Source organism: Myotis yumanensis, unplaced genomic scaffold (genome assembly GCF_028538775.1).
Source record: "Myotis yumanensis isolate MYYU_CA2020_CCGP unplaced genomic scaffold, mMyoYum1.0.hap1 SCAF_16, whole genome shotgun sequence".
Lineage (NCBI taxonomy): Eukaryota > Metazoa > Chordata > Mammalia > Chiroptera > Vespertilionidae > Myotis > Myotis yumanensis.
This window is the reverse complement of record NW_027223767.1, coordinates 2,922,750-2,946,461: the sequence shown is the minus strand read 5'-3', so window position 1 is coordinate 2,946,461 and position 23,712 is coordinate 2,922,750. Positions and strand designations below refer to the sequence as shown.

At 45.4% G+C, this 23,712-nt stretch overlaps 1 protein-coding gene across 4 annotated transcripts in view; it reads left to right on the top strand.

Moving 5' to 3' along the window:
• Positions 1 to 375: 375 nt before the first annotated feature.
• The window catches only part of ULK2 (unc-51 like autophagy activating kinase 2), a 105,218-nt gene continuing 81,881 nt past the window's right edge, over positions 376 to 23,712 (top strand). For 3 of the 4 annotated variants that reach the window (XM_070393759.1, XM_070393760.1, XM_070393758.1), the window contains exons 1-3: positions 379 to 963; positions 2,090 to 2,182; positions 4,203 to 4,244. In XM_070393759.1, coding sequence (XP_070249860.1) covers positions 874 to 963; positions 2,090 to 2,182; positions 4,203 to 4,244 — 225 coding nt within the window. In that variant the 5' untranslated portion in view covers positions 379 to 873. Of the gene's footprint in view, positions 964 to 2,089; positions 2,183 to 4,202; positions 4,245 to 23,712 lie in introns of all 4 variants that reach the window. The other variant, XM_070393761.1, reaches the window with a different exon arrangement.

Sequence of the window (23,712 nt, the reverse complement as noted above, 5' to 3'; positions counted from 1 at the left end):
TTAAGAATGGAACTGCCTTGGGACCCAGACACACTGAAGAGTTTCAGGGGCGCAGCAAGCAACCTGGAGCCACGCTCCTGTGCCCTGGGGATCTCTGGGCTCCGCACGCACCCGCATGTCCCAGTCCCTCCGACAGCTGGGGTTCAAGGCCGCTTCCAGGAACCCGCTCCCAGCGGCCGGCCGGCGCCTGGCTGCCCCAACCTCCCGGGCGCGCGGAGGCTGCGCGGGGCAGTGGTGGCCGGAGTGGCGAGTCCCCTCCTTCCTGGAGGCCGCGGGCGGCCGGGAGCCACCGCCCAGGCGCCGCCCCGCGGGGAGCGCGCACTCATTTTCCTGGCGGAGGGAGCGCGCCGGCCGCGTGAGCCGTCCTACCGGCGCGTGACGTCGGCGGGGCCGGCGGGCGTGCGGGAGCGGCGCGCGAGGGGCGCCGCCGTGAGGCCGGGAGGCGCGAGGGCCGCGCGGCTGTGTGACCGAGTCCCAGGGCGGCGGCTGCAGGCGCGGCGCCCGGGCGCGGAGGGTCGGGACGGCGGGACGCGCCGGGGATGGGGAGGCCCGGACCCCGCACCTCTCCCGGGCGCGCGTGCGGCTCCGCGGGCGGCCAGTGACGGTCCGGCCGGGTGGCGCCAGGCCGCTCGCCAGGGAGCCGGCGGCCCGCGGCGGCCGGGCATGAGGAGCGGCCGGGGCCGGGCCAGGCCTCGCTGACCCCGGCCCCGCGCGCGCGGCGGCCTCTCCCGTTTTCGCTCCGGCCTCCCGGCATGAGCGTCCGCCGGGCCCGGGGGCCGCGGCTGCCCCAGCCCCGCAGCCCGCGGGCGCGCTCCCGGCCGGCGGGCCCGCGGTGCTGATCCGGCCGCTCGCCCCGCCGCCCTCGGTGCGGCCATGGAGGTGGTGGGCGACTTCGAGTACAGCAAGAGGGACCTCGTGGGACACGGGGCCTTCGCCGTGGTCTTCCGGGGGCGGCACCGCCAGGTGAGCCGGGCCGGCGAGGCCTCCCTCCGCCCGCGCGGCCGCCGCCGGACCGGGCCCCGCAGAGGGCGAGGCGGGCCCTGCCGGTGACAGCGCTGCCATTGTGCGCCCGTCGGCGTCGCGTGTGTCGGCGCGGGTGGCTCTGCGGCCCGAGCGCTGGGCTGCGCCCCACCTGCCGCTCGGCGGCCTCGGGTCCGCGCCCGGTCCCAGCGCCCGGGCAGGTGCCGCGGGGACGCGCCCCTTGGCGCCGGGGGAGCTCTCGCCGGGGCCCCGCGCGGCGCGGGTGTGGGCGCCCCTTGATGGCAACCCTCCCCGGGCGGCCGGCTGGGGCGCTTTGGGTGGAGATCGCACCTCCGCGAAAAACGGGCCGGTGGTCCGTTAGCCCGAGGTTTTCTCAAACTCGGGGTGTCCCGTCTCCCTGCACGGGTTCCTCGACACCCTGACGAGCGCCTGGGGGTGACTAGGCGGGTCCGAGTGGGAAAGATGGTTGGACGCTCCTTTTTCCCACCCAAATAAACACGAAGCAGGTTCAGCTTTTTTTTTTTTTTTTTTTTAAGTTTTTCCTGTTTTGAAAATTCGGGTCATACAAGGTTTTAGAATCTAGAGAATTTGGAAAGTCACCTCGGGAGTGGAAATAATTTTACAGGGTTTGGCAGTTCTGATTGCTGCCAAGGGGCTGGCTTTGTTGCTTATCTGATCAAGTAATAAATACTGCTTTTCATTTGTTAGGAAAATCACTTAAAACTCAAGAAAAAATAGTTAAAACACGGCTTGCTCCTGCCAAGCTATCCAATACTGTTTTCAATTAAACATACGACCTTCGTTTCTTATCCACAATTCCCCATAATTTTCATAGTTGTACACTGTTCTTTTTTTCACCTAATGCTGGCTGCTGTGTGATCTGGGTATTTATTTTTTAGCGGCTGTCTTGTAGGACATTAGCTGCTACACTGTAATTTATGAAATCACTTTCCAGTTGTTGGAGATTCAGTTTCTTTTCCATTTTTTCCCTCAGTGCTGTACATGAATTTTCTAAAAAAAAAAAAATCTTTAAGCTTATAGATTTTTTTCCTGTTGAATTATTTCCATGAAGTAATTTCCAGAAGTAACACTATTTTTTTCTTTTCAGAAAACTGATTGGGAGGTAGCTATTAAAAGTATTAATAAAAAGAACTTGTCAAAATCACAAATACTGCTTGGGAAGGAAATTAAAATCTTAAAGGTAAGGTTCCTTTATGTGATATTTCATACTGGGTTAAAACTTATTTTAAATTAAATGAATACATAATGACATACTTTGTAATTTTGGTAGTTGGACCCAAGTTTGAGAATTTTCACCTGTTGCTCTTATTTTTGCATGTTCAGTTTTTTGAAACATTGAACTGGGAAGCTATTTTTAAAAAATAGGTGTTTGCGGTTCTTGTCCAATGCTTAGAGTGATTTTGTGAAAACTCATAATTTATTTCTTCTTTCCCCTATTTGTTGTGTTACTGTTTGGGAAGAGGCCAGCCCCCCTTACACATCACTTACCTCTTCTCCTGATCCCTTTCATGGTACAGTTGGAGAACTGGGTGCACTTGAAATCTTATTTTCCTTGTAAATTGAAGTAAGTTATTTTCCTTAGAAGTAGTCTTTTTAGATCACTCACAAGCAGTGTTATCCAAGTGAGATGCTTTAAGGACAAAAAGAGTCCTATGGTCTGATAAGTCCTTCTTACTAAATACTTCTTGGAGAGTTTCAGAGCACTTGGCTCATTAAAGAAAGCCTGAAAGTGATGCAATGAAGAAACTGGTGTAGGTGTATTTAACCCAGTGTTTCCCAGACTACTGTGCACATGGAACCCTCAATCTATACCAGTTTCATCAGCACTGCTCGTCTTTGGACAGCTCACTGAGCAAAGAGTTACACTTCATTTTCTTCCCGGCAAATAATATGCTTCTTTTTTTAATTTTTCTATTTACTTATTTATAGTCCTCACCCGAGGATATTCCTCCATTGATTTTTAGAGAGAGTGGAAGAGAGAGGGAAAGAGAGAGAGAAATATCCATGTGAGAGAAACACATTGATTGGTTGCCTCCTGCACGAGCCTGACCAGACCCCAGGCTGGAGAGGAGCCTGCAACCGAGGTATGTGTCCTTGACCGGAATCAAACCCGGGACCCTTCGGTCCACAGGCTGACGCTCTATCCACTGAGCCAAACTGGCTAGGGTTTTTTTTTTCTTGTAAATCTTCACCCAAGGAGTGAGGATATTTTTCCTATTAATTTTTAGAGAGAGTGAACAAGACAGAAGGAGGGGGGAGAAGAGAGAGAGAGAGAGAGAGAAGAAGGAGAAACTTTGATGTGTTAGAGACACTTTGTTTGCCTCCCACTCACACCCTGACCGGGGCTGGGGATTGAACCTGCAACCGAGGTGCCCTTGACTGGGAATTGAGCCTGAGACCCTTAGGTCTGCGGGCCGATGCTCTAACCACTGAGAAAACAGGCCACGGCCTTTTTCTTTTTTTAATCCTCACCTGAGGATATGTTGATTGATTTAGAGAGAGGAAGACCTGGCCAGTGTGGCTCGGTTGGTTGGGCTTGTCCCGTGCACTGAAAGGTTGCCGGTTCCATTCCTGGGTCAGAGCACATTGACGTCTCTCTTTCCCCCTCTAAAAAAAAAGAAAAATCAATTAGAGAGGAAGGAGGGAAAGAAAGTGAAAGAAACAGAAACATCAATTTGAGAGAGAAACCTTGATCAGTTTCCTCCTGTATGCCCCCAACCCGGGATCAAACCCTCAGCCTAGGTATGTGCCCTGGCCGGGAATTGAATCTGCAACCCTTTTTGTGCAAGGACGATGCTCCAACCAACTGAGCCACCGGACCAAGGCATAATGTGCTTTTAAGAAGCATTTTGGAATTTCATGCCTCTATTGCTGTTAGAAATTGTATATTAAATTTAAAAGACTGGCAGAAAGTCTTTAGTCATACTTACTATGACATTTATTTTGTAAATGAAATACCTTGTTAAGAGTCTAAAAAACAATAGTGGTGAAAAAATATTTGGGCCCCAAGTAAATTTTGATGAGGCGCATTTCATACTGTCTAGTAGATTGAATGTTGTATAAGAACTGTAGTATACTAGAAATAGCATATATGCATGTGTATGTGTGTGTATACTTAAATTAATTTTTATTTGCATATTGAAATATATTAACATTATTAGAATAAATACAAATATTTGAATTCTTAATTTTCTTTACAGGAACTTCAGCATGAAAATATCGTAGCACTCTATGATGTTCAGGTACCTTATTTTGTTGGTTTTTTTTTAAAAACTTTCATATTAATAAGGAACTTACATTTTCTATTTCATAGACATTTAAGTGAATCTTAATAGAAATAGAAAATTGCCTTATTCTTGTTGAAAATATATATAACTTGAGTCATATACTTATTAATTAAGAAATTTTTTAAAATAGCATAGGGCAATAGGATAAAATAAACAATGTGCTGCAGGGGTAAACATTTTAGCAAGTGATAATATACTAAAGGAGTAGTGTTGTTTTATAGGTCAAGTAGAGGAGCATTGAAACCAGATCTAGCATTTCTGTGATAAATGTAGAAAGGACTATTGTGGGCTAATAAAAATTGTATAGAGCTTTTTTTTTTATTGCAGCAGCAACATTTGCTAATTGTAGAGGTATTAGGAAATAAATTAAATAAAAAGGGAACTGCGTATTCATATCCCAGATATATCTGTGATTATCTCTGTGGCATAATGTAGGTTTGCATTTTATTTAGAGGTGGAAAGTCTGGTTTCTGAAGTTATCTTCTAAGGCAGAGCTTCTGCGTTGTCAAAATTACCCTTGGGAATCCTTTTAAAAAGCCCATCTTTGGAGCAACTTACTATTTCTGGGGTGGAGCCCCAGAGCCAGTAGTTGGCTTATATTTAGAGGGGATATTGCATTTTAAAAACCCTTCTTTAAATACGAGAATCACACTTGGCTAGTGTGGCATTCACCCTGTGAGAGCCGCGGGATCTGAGATCCATTCTCACTCCAGAGCCGCCAGTGCATCACTGACATGATGTCATTCTTTTGTTTTGCTGGACAGTTGAATCTCAGTAAATGGATGGGTTATGTGATTCTGCTGTTATACTATTCTGCTGTTATACTATATTTCTAGCTAGAATCTTTTCTGTATGTACTTGGATTACTCAAATTCATTCACTTTGTACGGTTTTGAGTGGCTACTATAAGCTAGACATTGTTCTAAACTAGGAATAAAGCAGTGAGTAAAACAGAGTCCTTGCTCTGTGTGTATTTAATGTTAATGGGGGTGAGAAAAAAATGGACAGCACTAGATGTACATTTTTCTCCAGATAGTCATTTTTCATGAAGTCATACAACATCACAAAATATTTAACCCATGTTGTGAGATGTTTAGGTTTTTCCTATTATAGAAAAGTGCAGTGAGGATAATACAAGGTGGGGCAAAGTAGGTTTACAATTGTTTATATGGAAAATAATACAATAATTAATAATAATACAAGAATAAACTCTGCTTTGGGTACTCACAACTGTAAACCTACTTTTGCCCCACCCTGTATATACCTACTGAACATATCTGAATTTCTTTTGAATTCAGTTTCTAGAACTGGAATTACCAGGGCAAATAGCAGGCACAGTTTTAAAGTTCTTTGATTGTAGGGTGTGATTGCTCTCCAAAAATTGCAATTTAAACTCCATGCACAGAATATGTGAGTGCTGTGGGGAAAGTTTTGTTACCTGTTTAAATTGGTATAACTCATTCCTTCATTTCAGAAATTCAAAGCAGCATAAAAACAAAGTGGAAAAAGTTTAAAGTCAAAACTAAGTTGATCTCACAATTCATAGTGGAAATGTCAGTTCTCCTCAGAGCTGTTTGTGTAATTGGTCTTAGTTTCTGTTGGTAGCGGGCATCAAGTGATACAAGTCCTTGCCTAGAATAAAAATTAAGTATTCACTCTTACTTTTCCATTTCTGAGATGCACAGAAAATTTAATTGCAGAGTAGGTTTTGCTTTCTGAGTAAAGAGTGTACTTAGATTAGTGTATCAGGATGAAAAATATTTTTAAGTATTATCCTCCTTTGTTGCAGAATGAAATATCATTTCATTAGGGAGAATATGTATTTAAAAACCTGAATTATCAAATAGGAATTTCAAGGCAACTCCATTAAAATGTTTATTATTTTGGAACTAGTTTATACATTTAAGAAATAGTCAAATGAATATAGTCTTGAGCATTTGGCTATCGAGTAAACATTCTTTTTTTAAAAAATATATTTTATTGATTTTTTACAGAGAGGAAGGGAGAGGGATAGAGAGTTAGAAACATCAATCAACTGCCTCTTGCACACCCCCTACTGGGGATGTGCCCGCAACCAAGGTACATGCCCTTGACCGGAATCGAACCTGGGACCCTTCAGTCCGCAGGCTGACGCTCTATCCACTGAGCCAAACTGGTCAGGGCCGAGTAAACATTCTTGATCTAATATTTTAAATTTGCTGCCTTGATTTTAACTATTTATCAAGGGGTACAGTGTGTTTGTAAGGACTGGGACAATAATTTTATCAACTTGAGCATCATTTTTATTGGCCATCAGTTTTGGAGATTAATCTAAAGTTTTTTGTACACCCTTTGTAAAACTGAGAACTTTTGACATTGTTTATCAAAATTAGGTTTTAGTTTAGATGACACTTAAAAATAAACACATTTTTCCTAATTACAAAAATAATTTATTCCCATAGTGAAAGTAATTAAACATTGTCAAAATGAGATTAGAAAAGAAACGGCAATTCTCAGAGATAGCCACTGTTTGTTATATTTCTTTTAGAGTTTTCTAAATACATAAATGAATCTATAATAATTTATACTTAGGTTTTAAGCTTTTCATTGTGAGGAAATTAATTGTATTTTTTTACAGAAATGCAACTTTTTATTAAACTTAATGTATCTTGGCTATCTTTTTATATCAGTATATATACAGGGCTAAATTATTATCTATTTACTTAAAACCATTTTGTGGCTATTTGCATTGTTTCTTACCATTTTCCTATTAGAGACAGTGCTGTAGAGAAAGCTATGTACATACATCTTTGCTTATTCATATGTGTTCCTATAGAATAAATTCCTTGATGTGGGATTACTTGGTCAAAGACATTACTACTAGAGGCCTGGTGCACAAATTCGTGCATGGAGACCCATTGGGCCGGGCCAGCGGTGGGGGGGAGGGGCTGTGGGCAGTTGGCTGGCTGGCCCTGCCCCCAATCGGGGTGTTGGGGGCCGATCAGGGGCCGGGCCGGCCGGGGAGGGGGCCGATCAGGGCTCAGATCGGGCTGGTTGGCTGACACAGTGTGCATTGTAGCCACCGGTCGTTCTGGTTGTTCCGGTTGCTGGGCTTTTATATATGTAGATACTGCCTTCCAAAAGGTTGTACCAATTTATTTGACCAATAATGGCCCATGTTTTAGTTTTCTTTTTTGACATTCTCATAGGAGAAAAATACCTTAGGTTTTCTTTTTATATTGTAAGTTATTAGTGCACTGACCATCTTCATGTTTTATTTGCCTTTTCCTGTTTCTTCTGTGACTTTTTCTTGTTGCTGTGCTGTGATCCTTCAGTTGTATTCATTTTTCTTACTGATTTTTGTGATCAGTGTTTCTTGAGCCAGGAAAGGAGGTGTAGAGGAGGATGGTGGTGAACAAAATAGAGATGGGCCTTGCCCTCGTGGGACTTAGAGCAGTACACTGGGGAAGATGCATGAAGCAAATAGTTACTGATTCTAAGTGTGCACAGTGCTGTGAGGAGACCTGTAGGAGATACTTGGAAGAACATACAGGGGTTAGGGAGTAGGGCAATCCACTCTGTGCAGCTGGGGAAGACTCCCTGCAGAAAGGATGTTTAAACAGAAGACTTGCTGTAAGAGGCAGAGAAGGCTGGGATTGGGTAGGTGGGGGAAGAGCAAGTAAGGAAGCTAAGCTTCCCCAGCAGATGAAGCGTCTGTGAAGAGCAGACAGGAAAGGCCAGGGTTTGAGGAACTGAAGGATCACTGTGGTAGGAGTGCAGGTGGGGGAGAGCAGTGTTAGATGATGCTGGAGAGGGTCACAGGGCCACATGTGATCTTCATTCTAAGGGCAGTGCAGAGCCATGGGCCAGTTTCAAAGGCAGAAGAGTGGTTTCATGTCTGCTACAAATCTTTGAGCATTCTGGGCACGAGATAAGTATTGTCATTAGGAATACCTACATGAAGGTCAGTGATCTGGGTAAATGTCCATCTCTTGGTAATCTTTAGCATAGGGAAGAAAAGATGGCTCATTTAATAGATGATGCTGGCAAACAGACATCTGAGAAAAAATAAAGTTGGATCCCTATTCTCATTTTCTAAAATAATTTCCAAATGAATTAAATTCTTAAATATATAAAATAACTAATAACAATCTTAGAATAATATTTAGCTATGTATAGTCTAAGAGATAGAAAGATATTTTAAACGAAGGGAAGACATTCAGAAGCTATAAAGGTAGGGACATATAAAAATTTAAAAACCATATTTTATGGCAAATAATAACACGAATCTCAAACATGTTGAGAAAAGGAAGTCAGCTATATACAGCTACTGTATGATTCTATTTTTGTGAGTTTCAACAAAACTCAGCTAGGGTGACAGAAATCAGGGAAAGCAAAATATAGGTTGCCTCTTGGTAGCTGAGATTAGGGCAAAGGGGCATGGGGAACTCTCTTTTTTTAAAATATGTTTTTATTGATTTTAGGGAGAGGGGGAGAGAGAGAAACATTGATGGGCTGCCTCGTGCACACTTCCTACTGGAGTCTGAAACCTGGGCATGAGCCCTGACTGGGAATCGAACCTATGACCTTTTGGTGCATGGGATTACACTCAAACGACTGAGCCACACTGGCCAGGGTGGAACTCTTTGGGGTGATGGAAATGTTATCTATTTTGATTGAAAGGGTAGTTATACATGGTTGTATACATTTGTTACAACTCATTGTACACTTGAATCTGTGTGTTTAGTATATGTAAATTACACCATAATAAAATGCAATTGGCAGATAATAGTTTGAGAAAATATTGTTGTGCATTGTTAACACAACAGGTAGGCTAATATCTAAAATATACAGATCCTCTCTCAAATTGATAAGGAAAAGGTTACCCGAAGAGAAAGTAAGCAAAGTATATAAGTTATTGGTTATCATAAGGGATAAAAATGACTAATAAATATATGAAATAATATTCATGAACAAGTAATCAGGGAATTGTAAATTAAAGTAACAGTGAGATGTCACTTCCTACCCTTCAATTAGCAAAATTAAAAAGTGCAGGAGTTCTTAGTGGTGGAATTAGGGAGGAGATGTAAAATATTCTCATGTATCACTTGTGGAAATGTGAATTATTAGAATATTAGTGACCCGGTGCACATTGAAAGGAAATTAATTAGAAGGTGGCTGGAGGGGAGGGACTGGGCGAGATGGGCTGGACATGCCCTGGAGCCAACCTCCCCTGGTCTCTCCCCGGCCAGCAGCACCTGGGGTGGTGTCATGGCTCGGAGGGCGTCTGCGAAGTGAGTGGGATCCCTCTGGCAGGTGGGGTCCCTCAGCCTGGCCTGCAGGGATTGGACTGAAACCGGCTCGCCAACATCCCCCGAGGGGTCTCCGAAGTATGAGAGGGCACTCTGCAAAGTTGCTGTTGTACAGGGTGTGGAACACAAATGCAAGTGTGCAGTAAACCAGATTCGGGGCCCCTCTGGGGCTGTTGAAAAGCCGGTTTCGGCCCCATCCCCGCAGGCCAGGCCAAGGGACCCTACCGGTGCACGAATCTGTGCACCGGGCCTCTAGTATGCATGTAAGATCTTTGGTTAATCTCTTCCCGCCCCCCCCCCCCCTTCCCTCTGAGATTCATCAGTCTGTTCCATGTTTCCATGCCTGTGGTTTCCACTCCTGCACTGAGTGTCTGCCCCCTGGTGGTCAGTGCGCATCATAACTACTGGCTGATAGGCCAGTCGCTTAGGCTTTTATTTTTATTTATTTTTAATTTTTTGTTTATTTTAATTTTTTATTTTTTACATATTTTTTATTTCAGAGAGGAAGGGAGAGAGAGAGAGATAGAAACATCGATGATGAGACAGAATCATTGATTGGCTGCCTCCTGCATGCCCCCTACTGGGGATCGAGCCTGCAACCTGGGCATGTGCCTTTGACCAGAATCAAACCAGGGACCCTTCAGTTCTCAGGCTGACGCTCTATCCACTGAGCCAAACAGGCTAGGGCCGCTTAGGCTTTTATATTATACTAGAGGCCCGATGCACGAAATTCGTGCAAGAGTAGGCCTTCCTTACCCCGGCTGCTGGCACCGGCTTCCCTCTGGCACCCGGGACCCGGCTTCCCTCGCAGCCCTGGCTTCATCCAGAAGGCCGTCCAGTCTAATTAGCATATTATGCTTTTATTATTATAAATAGATTGTTGGAATGCTGTCTGGTGATATTTTGCTTTTATATCCTGAAGAATATTCTGTATTGTATGGAAATTAGAGTAATCCTGGTGATGCAAGTCAGGGCCTGCTATCTCTGCGCAGGCTTGCAGTGCTCCCATGTCTGTGAGTAGAGGCCAACCCTGCTCTCTCCAACTCCGTCTTCTCTGCACCTCGCTGCTCCTGCTCCATCCACACCGGCCTCCTCATGGCTCCTGAAGCTTTCTATACTGGCCCATTGCTCTTTTTTCCTTTTGCCTAGACCTTCCTCCTCCAGAGAGATTTATATGCAGATACATTCCCACCCTTTTTTCGGTTTTTACTCTAATGCTGTTTTCAATGAAGCTTTCTTAAGCCACCCTAAATAAGGTGGCAGTCCCTCCCTCACCCTGTTTACCCTTGCTTCCATACTTATTTTCCAAAGCACTTACCACTCTCTAGCATACTGTAAATATGTGTTTCTTTTGATGTGGTCTCTCTTCTAAACCTACCCTCTTAGGATGTAAGCTTAACTCTGGGCATTTAACTCTTGTTGGCTTACTGCTGTGTCCTCAGTGCCTAGTTTAGTGCCTTGTATATAGTAGGTAGGTAAAAATATTGGAATGAAGACATATACCTGTTACCATTAGAGAGAACCTTTTACTAAGCAACCTGGATTCCTGGCATCTATCTTATACCATAAGAGCCTGAGAAATGGGATATATGCCCAAGAATCAATGTAGCATTCCTTAAAATGGCCAAAACTGGAAACAAGTGAGTGGTCCTAAGTAAGGGAACTGCTCAATAAATAGTGAAATAGTCACACTATGAAATATTATGCAGTTCTTAAAGAGTTGTATATATACAGTTGACTTGGAGGGATTTCTGTAGTGTATTATTGAGTGAGGAAAGCAAGATTCAGACATTTATTTATGATCGCTTTTTCAAAATAAAATGTGTGTGTGTGTTTAACTTAAGATTGTATGAGCAGAAAATAGGTATGTAAGATACATGCCAGATGTAAACTGGCTGCTTAGAGAGGTGAAGATAAGCAAAAAGGTGGAAATGGATTATATTAAAATTAAAACCCCCCAGCAAGTACATGCTTCCTTTGGGGGAGGGGTGTCTATAAATAGATGCATGGGAGCATGCTCTCTAACATGTTAATGGGGCTTCTTTCAGATGGTGAGATAAGTGTGATTTTTAAAGCTTTCTTCTTTCAAATTTTATGTATCTTAAGATTTTGCAATAAGCACTTAAAATTTTTTTTTGGTTATTCCTCACCTGAGGGTATTTTTCCCATTGCTTTTTAGAGAGAGTGAAGAGAGGGTGCAGGGAGGGGGGCGTGGGAGGGTTGTGGAGGAGAAAGAGAGAGAGAGAAATATCGATGTGAGAGAGACACATGAGACACATCAATAGTTTGCCTCCCGAACATGCCCCAACCAGGGCCAGAGATTGAACCTGCAACCCAGGCACATGCCCTTGACCAAGAATCAAACCTGTGACCCCTTGGTGTGCGGGCTGATGACCTAATCACTGAGTACATTGGCCAGAGCAAGCACTTTTTTATAGTCAAGGGGAAAAAAAGCAGTTTTTCTTTTCTTGGGTGTGGGGAGTATCCACTTTGCTTTCTTTCTGTAATCATTGGGTAATTTTCTGATGACAAATCAGTATTCCAGGTACTTTTATGCTAGTATGGGAGTACATGCATGTCTGAGTATTAGACTTAACTATGTGGTTGAGAAGAGTATTGTCTATTATAAAGTAACTGGCATACGAGTTTATTAAAGTACATAAAACACTGGCTACTCTGGAGAATTGGCAAGAATGGATTTAGGGCGTGTGATGGTACAGTGGAAATGGAGAGGCCTGGAGAGGTTGGGGAGATGTTTAGAAGATACCATTTTTAGGACTCTGGTACTTGGGCTGTGGGAGGTTAGGAAGAAAGAGGGAATCAGAGTTGGTAGCTCTTTGTTGTATGTATTAAAATGTTTTCCCCAGTTTCTCTCTTTTTGGTCTTTTTTTAGCCTCTTTTTGGTATATAGAAGTTCTTAACATAGTTCAACATACCTGTCTGTTCTTTAATGATCTCTAGGGTTCATATCATGTTAAGGACTTCTACCTTGAGATTGGAAAAATGACCCCCTCTGTTTTCTTGTAGTACTTATGGTTTCAGTTTTTTTTCACATTTACATCTTTGATCTCTGGAATGTATTTATATGCAAAAGAGTGATATGGTGATTCACTTATTTTCCAGAAAGTTATCCCAAACTTTTACCTGTTTTGTTGTTGTTGTTAATCCTTACCTGAGGATGTATTTCCATTGATTTTTAGAGAGAGTGGGAGGGAGGGGAAGAGAGAGAGAGGGAGAGAAACGTGGATGTGAGAGAGACACATCCATTGGTTGCATCCTGAATGGGACCCAACCCGGGCCTTGGATCGAGCCTGCAACTGAGGTACATGCCCTTGACTGGAATTGAACCTGGGACCCTTCTCTAACTACTGAGAAACTGTTTTTGACTGTAACTGTGGAAGAGGCTGATGTCTTCTGTTTGACTGTTAAAAAGGTAGGACTTCAGACATTTGAAGAATTACGGGCAAATCAGGTTCAGAGTAGGTGGGTACTTCATATCAACTTACAAATTCATTTGAGGTCAGTGATGGTCGAATGAGGTTTTTTTTTTCCAGCACCACCAACCAGTTAACCTAATTCTGACACTATCTACCCAGAGATAGCATCAGATCACACAAGTTCAAGGTGCAGTACCACAGACTGCCCCTCCACCCTTTTAGACACTAATGGCCAAGTTCAGGTTGTTGCCAGAGCTTCTGAGGAACCTCTCCTTGGGTTCAGTTAATTTGGTAGAGCAGCTTACAGAACTCAACGAAACATGTTATTTACCAGATCATCAGTTTATTATAAAAACTCGTTTCTCGAACGTCTCCCATCTCAAACAATTTGGTTCTTGACCAAGTTGTTCACAGAAAAAATGTCTCAGTTGTCGAATGAAACTTAGGTTTTCTACCTGACAACCCTTTCAAGCTGATACCTCAGCATGACAAAAAGCATCTCTCAGGCAACAAACAGGAGGGAATGCTTTTTTTGCTGGCAAAATCAACTATTCGCACAATTTTAAAGCAGAAAGAGGCCATCTAGAGTGCTAATGTTGCTAAGAGTGTGAAAGAAACAATGATTACAGACTATTGAAGAAGTAGAAAAACTGTTGTCGATTGGGATAAACGAAAAGCAGCGAGCCAGAGACAGCCATTTCTTGGAGGCAGTGCTATATGAACCAGCAAAGATGCTGCATGCTGACCAGAAAGACATCCCTGGACCAAGTGCTAAAGTGATTTGTTTAAGGCAAGTTGGGGTGGTTCGATAAATTTAAGGAGTGTTTGTTTATAGATTAAACTACATTAGGCATGCCGAAACTGGTTTGGCTCAGTGGATAGAGCGTCGGCCTGCGGACTGAAGGGTCCCAGGTTCGATTCCGGTCAAGGGCATGTACCTTGGTTGCGCACACATCCCCAGTGGGAGATGTGCAGGAGGCAGCTGATCGATGTTTCTAACTCTCTATCTCTCTCCCTTCCTCTCTGTAAAAAATTAATAAAATATATATTTTAAACTGCATTAGGCATGTACTGTATATAACAAAGGTTAAAACAGGGAATCATTTGGGTGTCTGGAATGGATTAATTCCATGTACCTGATTTATAAGGGAACAAACTATTTGGTTTTTGAACAAATCACTTCTCAAACAGCCTTCCAGAATGAATTGAGTTTGAGAACCGAGGTTCCTCTGTACCGGGAACTGCCCGATGGGAGCGATGCATAAACAAGGTATGCTCTCTGGGTAGGCACTCTCATCGAACCTTCGTGTGTTCACTAGCCTGGAAGCTCTAGGAAGCTCTCCTTTGGGTAATTATGGAGTCTGTTATACAGGTACGATTGATGAACTCATTGGCCATTGGTGACTGGACTCAGCCTCCAGCCCTGTCTGCTCTCTGAAGGTCAGGGAGTGGGACTGAAAGTTCCAAACCTCTAATCACATGGTTGGTCTAGGACAGTGGTCTGCAAACTGCGGCCCCTTGAGTGTGGCTCTTCCACAAAATACCACGTGTGGGCGCGCACGTACAGTGCGATTGAAACTTCGTGGCCACACTCAAGGGGCCAAAGAGCCGCATGTGGCTCTCCAGCCGCAGTTTGCCGACCAGTGGGCTAGGAAACCAGCCTCCAATCTTTCTTAAAGTCACATCATTATCATAATCATAATAAAAGACATCACAATAAAAGAAATTCCAAAGGTTTTAGGAGCTCTGCGCCAGGAACAGGAACATAGACCAAATATATATCTACACTGATAAAAGAGAAAAATGGTAATTGGCGTACGACCGCTACCCTTCCCATTGGCTAATCAGCGTATCCTTATGCAAATTAACTGTCAGCCAAGATGTTGGCCGGCAGCCAGGCAGTTGGAAGCGAACATGAGGCTTGCTTACTCCTGGGACTGCAGACTGCAACGTTCCCCGCCTGCCTTGCAGGCCTCTGAGCTGGCAGTTTGAAACATTCTAACAAATATAGCCGGCTGGGATCTCAGAGCTGAAGTTATACATTGTTTCGATTATAGAACGGCAAACAAACCAGCAGCGGAAGCCTCAGAGCTAGAGCCAGAGCTAAAGCTGGCCCAGAAGAAAAAAAAAAAAGAAAAAAAGGAGCGGTTGGGAGCTTCCCGCCAGCCTGAAAGCAGTCAAAACCGCCAGCCTGAAAGCAGCCCTCAGCCCCTCACCCAGACTGGCCAGGCACCCCAGTGGGGACCCCCACCCTGATCCAGGACACCCTTCAGGGCAAACCAGTCGGCCCCCAGGCCTCTATCCTATATAGTAAAAGGGTAATATGCCTCCCAGCACCGGGATCAGCGGAGCCGTGAGGCCTCCTGGCACCAGATCAGCATGACAGGGTGCAGCGCCCAAACCCCCTGATCGCCCTGCGGCTCTGTGTATGACAGGGTGTGGCGTCCCAACCCCCTGATCAGCCCTGCTCTGTGTGTGACAGGGGTTGGCGCCCCAACTCCCCCACCCCCCCACAGGCCCTGCTCTGTGTGTGACGGGGTAGAGCCATAACCTCCCCATCGGCCCTGCCCTGAGTGTGACAGTGGCGGCGCCCCAACCCCCTAATCGGCCCTGCTCTGTGGGTGATAAAGGGTGGCGCCCCAACCCCCTGATCCTCCCTGCTGTGTGTGTGACAGGGGACGGTGCCCTAACTCCCCTATCGGCCCTACTCTGTGAGTGACAGGGGGGAGCTCCCCAACCCCCTGATGGGCCCTGCTCTGTGTGTGACAGGGGGTGGCGCCCTAACCCCCCCCCCCCCACGGGCCCTGCTCTGTGTGTGACGGGGTAGAGCCATAACCTCCCCATCGGCCCTGCCCTGAGTGTGACAGTGGCGGCGCCCCAACCCCCTAATCGGCCCTGCTCTGTGGGTGATAAAGGGTGGCACCCCAACCCCCTGATCCTCCCTGCTGTGTGTGTGACAGGGGGCGGTGCCCTAACTCCCCTATCGGCCCTACTCTGTAAGTGACAGGGGGCAGCGCCCCAACCCCCTGATTGGCCCTGCTCTGTGCCTCACAGGGGGTGGCGCCGCAACCTCCCCATTGACCCTGCCTTGAGTGTGATAGGGGGTGGTGCCCCAACCCCCCAATCAGCCCTATCCTGAGCGTGACTGAGGGTGGCATCGCAACCTCCCAATCCGCCCTGCTCTGTGCATTACAGGGGGCGGAGCCCCAACTCCCCAATCAGCCCTGCTCTGAGCCCAACCAGGGGCTGCACCTAGGGATTGGGCCTGCCCTCTGCCACCCAGGAGCAGGCCTAAGCCAGCAGGTCATTATCTCCTGAGGGGTCCCAGACTGCGAGAGGGCACAGGCCGGGCTGGGGGACCCCCCTTCCCCCCCGAGTGCACAAATTTTTGTGCACCGGGCCTCTAGTCTTATTATAAATCATAACCATAAATGTATTCTGGATATTTTGAAATCTTAGTGTAATTAGTATTATTGAGAGACAGTTTAAGGCAAAGGCTTTTCTACAAACCTATGTTGGTTTGTGTCAGGTCAAGTAAGCTAGAACTGGCTTTCCTTTTTTTTTGTTGTTAATCCTCACCTGAGAATATTTTTCCATTGATTTTTAGAGAGAGTGGAAGGAAGGGGGGAGGGGAGGGAGAGAGAGAGAGAGAGAAACATCGATGTGAGACACATCGATGGTTCCCTCCCACATGTGGCCCTGCGGGGATTGAGCCTACAACCCAGGTGTGTGCCCTTGACCAGAATTAAACCCAGGACCCTTTAGTTTGTGGGCCAACGCTCTAACCACTGAGAAAACTGGCTAGGGCCTAGCTTTCTTTTTTAAAAAACATTTATTTATTGATTTTGAGAGAGAGGGAGAGAGAGAGAGAAAGAAACATCAGTTTGTTGCTCCAGTTACTTATGATGCATTCATCGGTTGATTCTTGTATGTTGTCCTCACTGGGGATCGAACCTGCAACCTTGATGTCTCGGGATAAGGCTCTAACCAGCTGGCTTTCTCTATTACATTTTGTATCTCTAAGTTTTTTAGAGTATAATCTGAGAGGAAGAGTCCTGGATGGAAATAAGGGAACCTGAGTATAGAGTACTGTTCTTATAAAACACTTATTTTTCTTTTTTAACATCACCCCCTAAGTACTAGTATAATGGGAATGATAATCCAATCTTATTTACCCTTAGGATGCTATGAGGCTGTCCAGTACTCAGTAACCTTGAGGGGAGTAAGTTTGAGGTCTGCTGTAATGGTGTTTCATTCCTCTTTTCCTATGAGATAACCTCATAGGAGTTCACTAAGGATTAGAGAAGGAATTAGGAAAAGTAGCAGAGAAATGTGCAGTATGGGTTTTCAGAGCCAGGAATTTTTCTTTGAATAGTTCTCTTGCTATTTACTTAATTCTTTTGTTACCTTGTAGTTCCCCACTTCCACATGTTTGAATTCTACTGGAGATAACCATCTACTCGAGCTACCTTACTTTTGAAATTCACTTTATTATTTTTTAAACTAGAAAACTAATAGGCCCTAAGTGGAAAAACAATTCAAGTGGTCTAGCAGTATATAAAGTACCTCTTCTGATGCCTCTTTCTTCTTTTTTAGAAGAAACCCTGTTGTGTTCCACCCACCCCAGTGCCTCCTTGAGTTAAGAAGCTAAAAGAAGCAATAAAAATGGCTTATTGCTATGGTTTCTCCTTTGGTTCATCCCTCTCACCATTCCTCCTTGTTGAAATGGATCTCACCTGCTGGGAGTTTCTGGCTCATGGGGTGTGTGCAGGCCCAGCTTTAGTAGATCCTGTCAGTGTATTGGTTTACACTCCCAAGTGTCAGACACCAGGTGTTGCACATCCTTGCCACACTTGACAATTTTAACCATTCTGGTGAGGTAGCTTATTATGACTTTAATTAGGGTTTTCCTGATGACTGCTGGTTTGAACACCTCTTGTAAGTTTATGAATCATTTAAATATCTTCCTTTTGAAATTCCTATGTAAGTCTCTTGCCTGTTTTTCTATTGGGTTGTCTTTTTGTTATTAACTGTTAGAGTTCTTTATGTATTGTGGATATAAATCCTTTGCCAGATATATCTATAATACTAAAAGTGTAATATGCTCATTAGACCAGACATCCTTCCGGACATCCTTCTGGACGACCTTCGGGACGAAGCCAGGGCTGCCCGGGTCCCGAGTGCCTGCCAGTGGTAGGAGGGAAGCCCGGGTCCCGGGTGCCAGAGGGAAGCCGGTGCTGGCAGCGGGGGGAAGGAAGGCCTACTCTTGCACAAATTTCATGCATCGAGCCTTTAGTATGTTATAAATGACTTATCCACGTTGTGACATGCCTCTTACTATCTTAATGGTTTATTTTGATGACTAGAAATTCTTAAATTTAATATAGTCCAGTGTTTTGTTTCTTTGTTGTTTTGTTTTTGTTTTGTTCATCCTCATCCAAGGATATTTCTTCCATTGATTTTTAGAGAGAGTGGAAGGGAGGGGGTGGGGAGAGAGAAAGAGAGGGAGAGAGAAACACCAGTGTGAGAGAGACACATCAATTGGTTGCCCTGAACAGGGCTGGGGAATCAAACCTGCAATCCAGGTAGGTAGATACATGCCCTTGGCCGGGAATCAAACCTGAGACCCTTTTAACCATAAACCGCACCAGCCAGGGCTGTTGTTTCTTTTCTATTTAATGGCTTTGTGTCATAACTTAAGAAAACTTTGCCTACACCAGGGTCATGAAGATATTTTATCTCTCCCCCCCCCCCCCCACCCCCCAGAGTTCTTATTGTTTTATCTTTCACATTTAGTGCTATAAATTACCTGGAAATGATTTTTGTATGTGGCATGAGGTTTAGGGGTCAAGATTCATTTACTCTTACAAATGGGTAGTCAGTTGATCCATTTACTAAACAACATTCCTTTTTCTTCTGTACTGTAATGTCTGTTTTGTCACAAGTTAGTGACCACATATGTTTGGGCCTGTTTCTAGACTGTTTTCTGTCCCCTTGCCTTTACCTCACAGTTTTCCTTACTGTAGTTTTTTTTTTTAATAAATCTTTATTGTTCAGATTATTATGGTTGTTCCTCTTTTCCCCCCAATAGCTCCCCTTCACCCGGTTCCCACCCCACCCCATGCCCTTACCCCCCCCCCCCATTGTCCTTGTCCATAGGTGTAAGATTTTTGTCCAATCTCTTCCTGTACCCCCACACACACCCTTACCCCTCGAGAATTGTCAGTCTACTCCCTATCTATGCCCCTGATTCTATTATATTCACCAGTTTATTCTGTTCTTCAGATTTCTTATTTACTTGATTTTTAGATTCACTTGTCGATAGATATGTATTTGTTGTCACTTTGTTGTTTATAATTTTTATCTTTACCTTTTTCTTCCTCCTCTGAGAGAATACCCTTCAGCATTTCATATAATACTGGTTTGGCGGTGATGAACTCCTTTAGCTTTTTCTTGTCTGTGAAGCTCTTAATCTGACCTTCAATTCTGAATGATAGCTTTGCTGGGTAAAGTAATCTTGGTCGTAGGTTCTTGCTATTCATCACTTTGTATATTTCTTGCCACTCCCTTCTGGCCTGCATAGTTTCTGTTGAGAAATCAGCTGACAGTTGTATGGGTACTCCCTTGGGGGAGAACTGTTTTTCTCTTGCTGCTTTTAAGATTCTCTCTTTGTCTTTTGCTCTTGGCATTTTAATTATGATGTGTCTTGGTGTGGTCCTCTTTAGATTCCTCTTGTTTGGGGTACTTCCTGGACTTGTAAGTCTGTTTCTTTCACCAAGTAGGGGAAGTTTTCTGTCAATATTCCTTCAAACATGTTTTCAATATCTTGCTCTCTCTCTTCTTGTGGCACCCCCATAATTCGGATGTTGGTATGCTTGAAGTTGTCCCAGAGGCTCTTTACACTATCTTCATATTTTTGGATTCTTTTTTCTTTTTGCTTTTCTGGTTGAGTGTTTTTTGCTTCTTCGTAATTCAAATCTTTGACTTGATTCTTGGGATCCTCTCTGCTGTTGGATCTCTGTATATTATTCTTTATTTCAGTCAGTGTATGCTTAATTTCTGCTTGGTCCTTTTTCATATCCTTGAGGGTCTCACTAAATTTCTCGGAGGTTTCTAGAAGATTCTTGAGTAACCTTATAACCAAGGTTTTGAACTCTATATCCAGTATTTTGCTTTCATCCATTTCATTCATTTGTGACCTGTTTCTTTGTCTCTGCATTTTGGCTGCTTCCTTGTGTTTGTTTCTATGTACTGGGTACCTGCTAAGTTTCCTTGAGTTGATAGAGTGGCCTTGTGTGGTTGGTGTCCTATAGGGCCCAGTGGCTCAGCCTCCCCAATCACCTGAGGTGGACACTCTTGGTGTACCCCTTTGTGGGATGTTTGCACAGTCTTGTTGTAGTTAACCCTTGATTGCTGTTGGTATCACTGGGAGGAATTGACCTCCAGGCCAATTGGCTGTGGTGACCAGCTGTGTCTACACTGGAAGATTTGTTGCACAGGAGACACGCTTATGGGGCAGGACTTGCTTCAGTGGGGCTTTGGTGCTCACTGAGTCTGCCCCTTGAGTGTGTCTCTTAAGGATATGAAGAGTTGTAATCCGTTATCATCTCCCAAGGAGGTGCAACGTCAGCCACTGTCTGGGGCCGCCCATTAGGAGCTACAGAGACATCTACAGATTCCTCGTCTTTGTATGGGGTTTGGAAGTGCCCAGATGAGGCCCAGCTGTGAAGCAAGGCTGCTACTACTGCTAGGTAGTGGGCCTTCTTTTGGAATCTCTGTGGCTCTCTGACCCAGCTGCAGTTTGTTTTAGGTGAAAGGACAGGCCATTCATATGCAAAAGCCGATGCACACAGCTTGGGTGGGGTTGTAAATTGGGTGGGGCGGGGTCTCTGGGAATCACCAGGGTGGAGCAAACAGCAGTGGCTTCCCTGAACCAGAGAAGTCCCTGGTTCTCCCCACCCCGCGCACCCGTGCAGGAACAGTGATTGCTGCAAGTACTTCTAAGAGTAAGCTGCCCTCACGTTCCTGTCCCAATTCCAGACAGTCCAGTTTCTCCCCATATGTGTCTGGGTCCCCCAGCGTCTCGCCCGTAACTGGAATTCAGAGCAAGTGGGAGCTTGTATCTCCCTCCCGGTTTAAATAACAGCACATCCAGGTGCCAGTACTTTCCACGCCTCCGCACCTCTTACCAGTCTCAATGCGCTTTCTTCACCTTTCTAGTAGAATTTCCACTCATACAGCTTTCCTGCAGTTCTGGGTGGTAGTTGTTCTGCCGTTTAGTTGTAATTTTGATGTGGTTGTGAGAGGCAGCAAGTATAGGTGATTACCTATGCCACCATCTTGGTTTCTCTCTGCAGTTTGTTTGTTTTTTGGATATATTTTATTGATTTTTATAGAGAGGAAGGGAGAGGGATAGAGAGTGAGAAACATCAATGAAAGAGAAACATCGATCAGCTGCCTCCTGCACACACCCTGCTGGGGATGTGCCTGCAACCAAGGTACATGCCCTTGACTGGAATTGAACCTGGGACCCTTCAGTCCGCAGGCTGTCGCTCTATCCACTGAGCCAAACCGGTTAGGGCCCTTACTGTAGTTTTATAGTAAGTCTTGCTATCTAGTAGTATAAGTCCTCCAACTTTTCTTTTTTTAGATTATATTTAGTTATTCTTTGACATTTTGTATTTCCATATAAATTTTAGAATTAGCTTGTCAATTTCCACACATGCACAAAACCTTGGATTTTGATTGGGATTACAAGGGGAAGTTTTATATGGAAAGGTTGTAAATTATTATTTAATTTCTTTAATGAATATGGGCCTTTTCAAATTTTCTGTTTATTGTCAATTTTAGTAAGTTGTGTTTTTCTTTAAATTGTTTGTTAATGTTTCATCTAAATTTTGGAATACTGGCATAACGTTCATAATAGTATCCTAATTTTTTTTATTAAGGCATTTGAGTAGGGAAATAATTAAATGAAATTCATGATGTTTAATTTTGTTGATGGCAATGTGGAGGGGTAGTTGGGAGTGAAGTTTCCCTGATATTAGGAAAGGAGGATAAACGTGTGCAGCTTTGGAAAACCCTCTGTGGTTTGGCTCACAGGTTATACTGGCCCCATTTCTCAGCTTTTCTGACCCAACAAGTCTCTCTTCAAGTTGTTCCCTGGTGCTCCAGTGTCATTTGAACTTCAGTTTGTTTATTGATGACTTCTTGGTTTCATTAAAGATGGATGCTTTTTTCATCCTATTTATCAAACTAGAGGCCTTGGTGCATGAAATTCGTGCATGGGGGGGGTCCCCTCAGCCCATCCTGCACCCTCTCCAATCCAGGACCCCTTGGGGGATGTCCGACTGCCGGTTTAGGCACGATCCCGTGGCAGTTGGACATCCCTCTCACAATCCTGGACTGCTGGCTCCTAATTGCCTGCCTTCCTGGTTGCCCCCAACTGCCCCCCCCTGCTGGCATGATTGCCCCCAGTAGCCCCCTCCCTGCCGGCCTGGTCGCTCCTAACTGCCCCTCTCTGCCAGCCTAATCACCGCCAACTGCCCCCCCTGCCGGCCTGGTCGCCCGCAACTCCCCCCCACCCCCCACCGGCCTGGTCGCCCCTCATGACCCCCTGCCGGCCTGGTTGCCCCACGCAGCCTGCTATTCAGTCATTTGGTTGCCCCTCACGGCCCCTCTACCAGCCTTGTCGCCTCACACAGCCTGCTGTTCAGTCATTTGGTCGTCCCTCACTAACCCCCCTGCCGGCCTGGTCACCCTGAAGTAGCTGTTGTGAGAAACCAGTTTTTATTTCTAATCTGTGTGAACTGATCTACACTAACAAAAGAGAAAGATGCAAATAAATGTCACTCTGCCACGCCCACAATCCACACCCACCAGCCAATCAGGAGCGAGTATGCAAATTAACTCAACTAAGATGGCGGTGGCCACAGAGCTGGAGCCAGCAGGAGGCTTGGGTTGCCCCCAGCCATTGAGGAAGCCAAGCTTCCTGCCCCTCAAGGCTACAAAGTTTCAATTGTAGAAGATAAATAAATCCCAAGATACCTGCTTTCAGCCTGCCCTGGCTTCTGCTCAAGGAGGCGTTGAAAAAAAAAGAAAAAAAGGAAAGGCTGGGAGCTTGGGTTGCTGTGGGGCATGGCCAGCCTGAAAATGGCCATCAGCCCCTCACCCAGGCTGGCCAGGCACCCCAGTGGGACCCCCACCCTGATCCAGGACACTCTTCAGGGCAAACCAGCCGGCCCTCACCTGTGCACCAGGCCTCTATCCTATATAGTAAAAGGGTAATATGCAAACTGACCCTAACAGCAGAAAGACTGGGAATGACTGGTCACTATGACACACACTGACCACCAGGGGGCAGATGCTCAATGCAGGAGCTGCCCTCTGGTGGTCAGTGCGCTCCCACAGGGGGAGCTCTGCTCAGCCACAAGCCAGGCTGACGGCTGCCAGTACAGTGGTGGTGGTGGGAGCCTCTCCCGCCTCAGCAGCACTAACAATGTCTGACTGCAGCTTAGGCCTGCTCTCTGCTGGCAAGAGGACATCCCTCGAGGGCTCCCGGGCTGCCAGAGGGATGTCTGACTGCCAGCTTAGGCCCGATCCCCCGGGGAGCGGGCCTAAGCCAGCAGGTGGACATCCCCCGAGGGGTCCCAGACTGCAAGAGGGCACAGGCCGGGCTGAGGGCCCCCCCCCCCC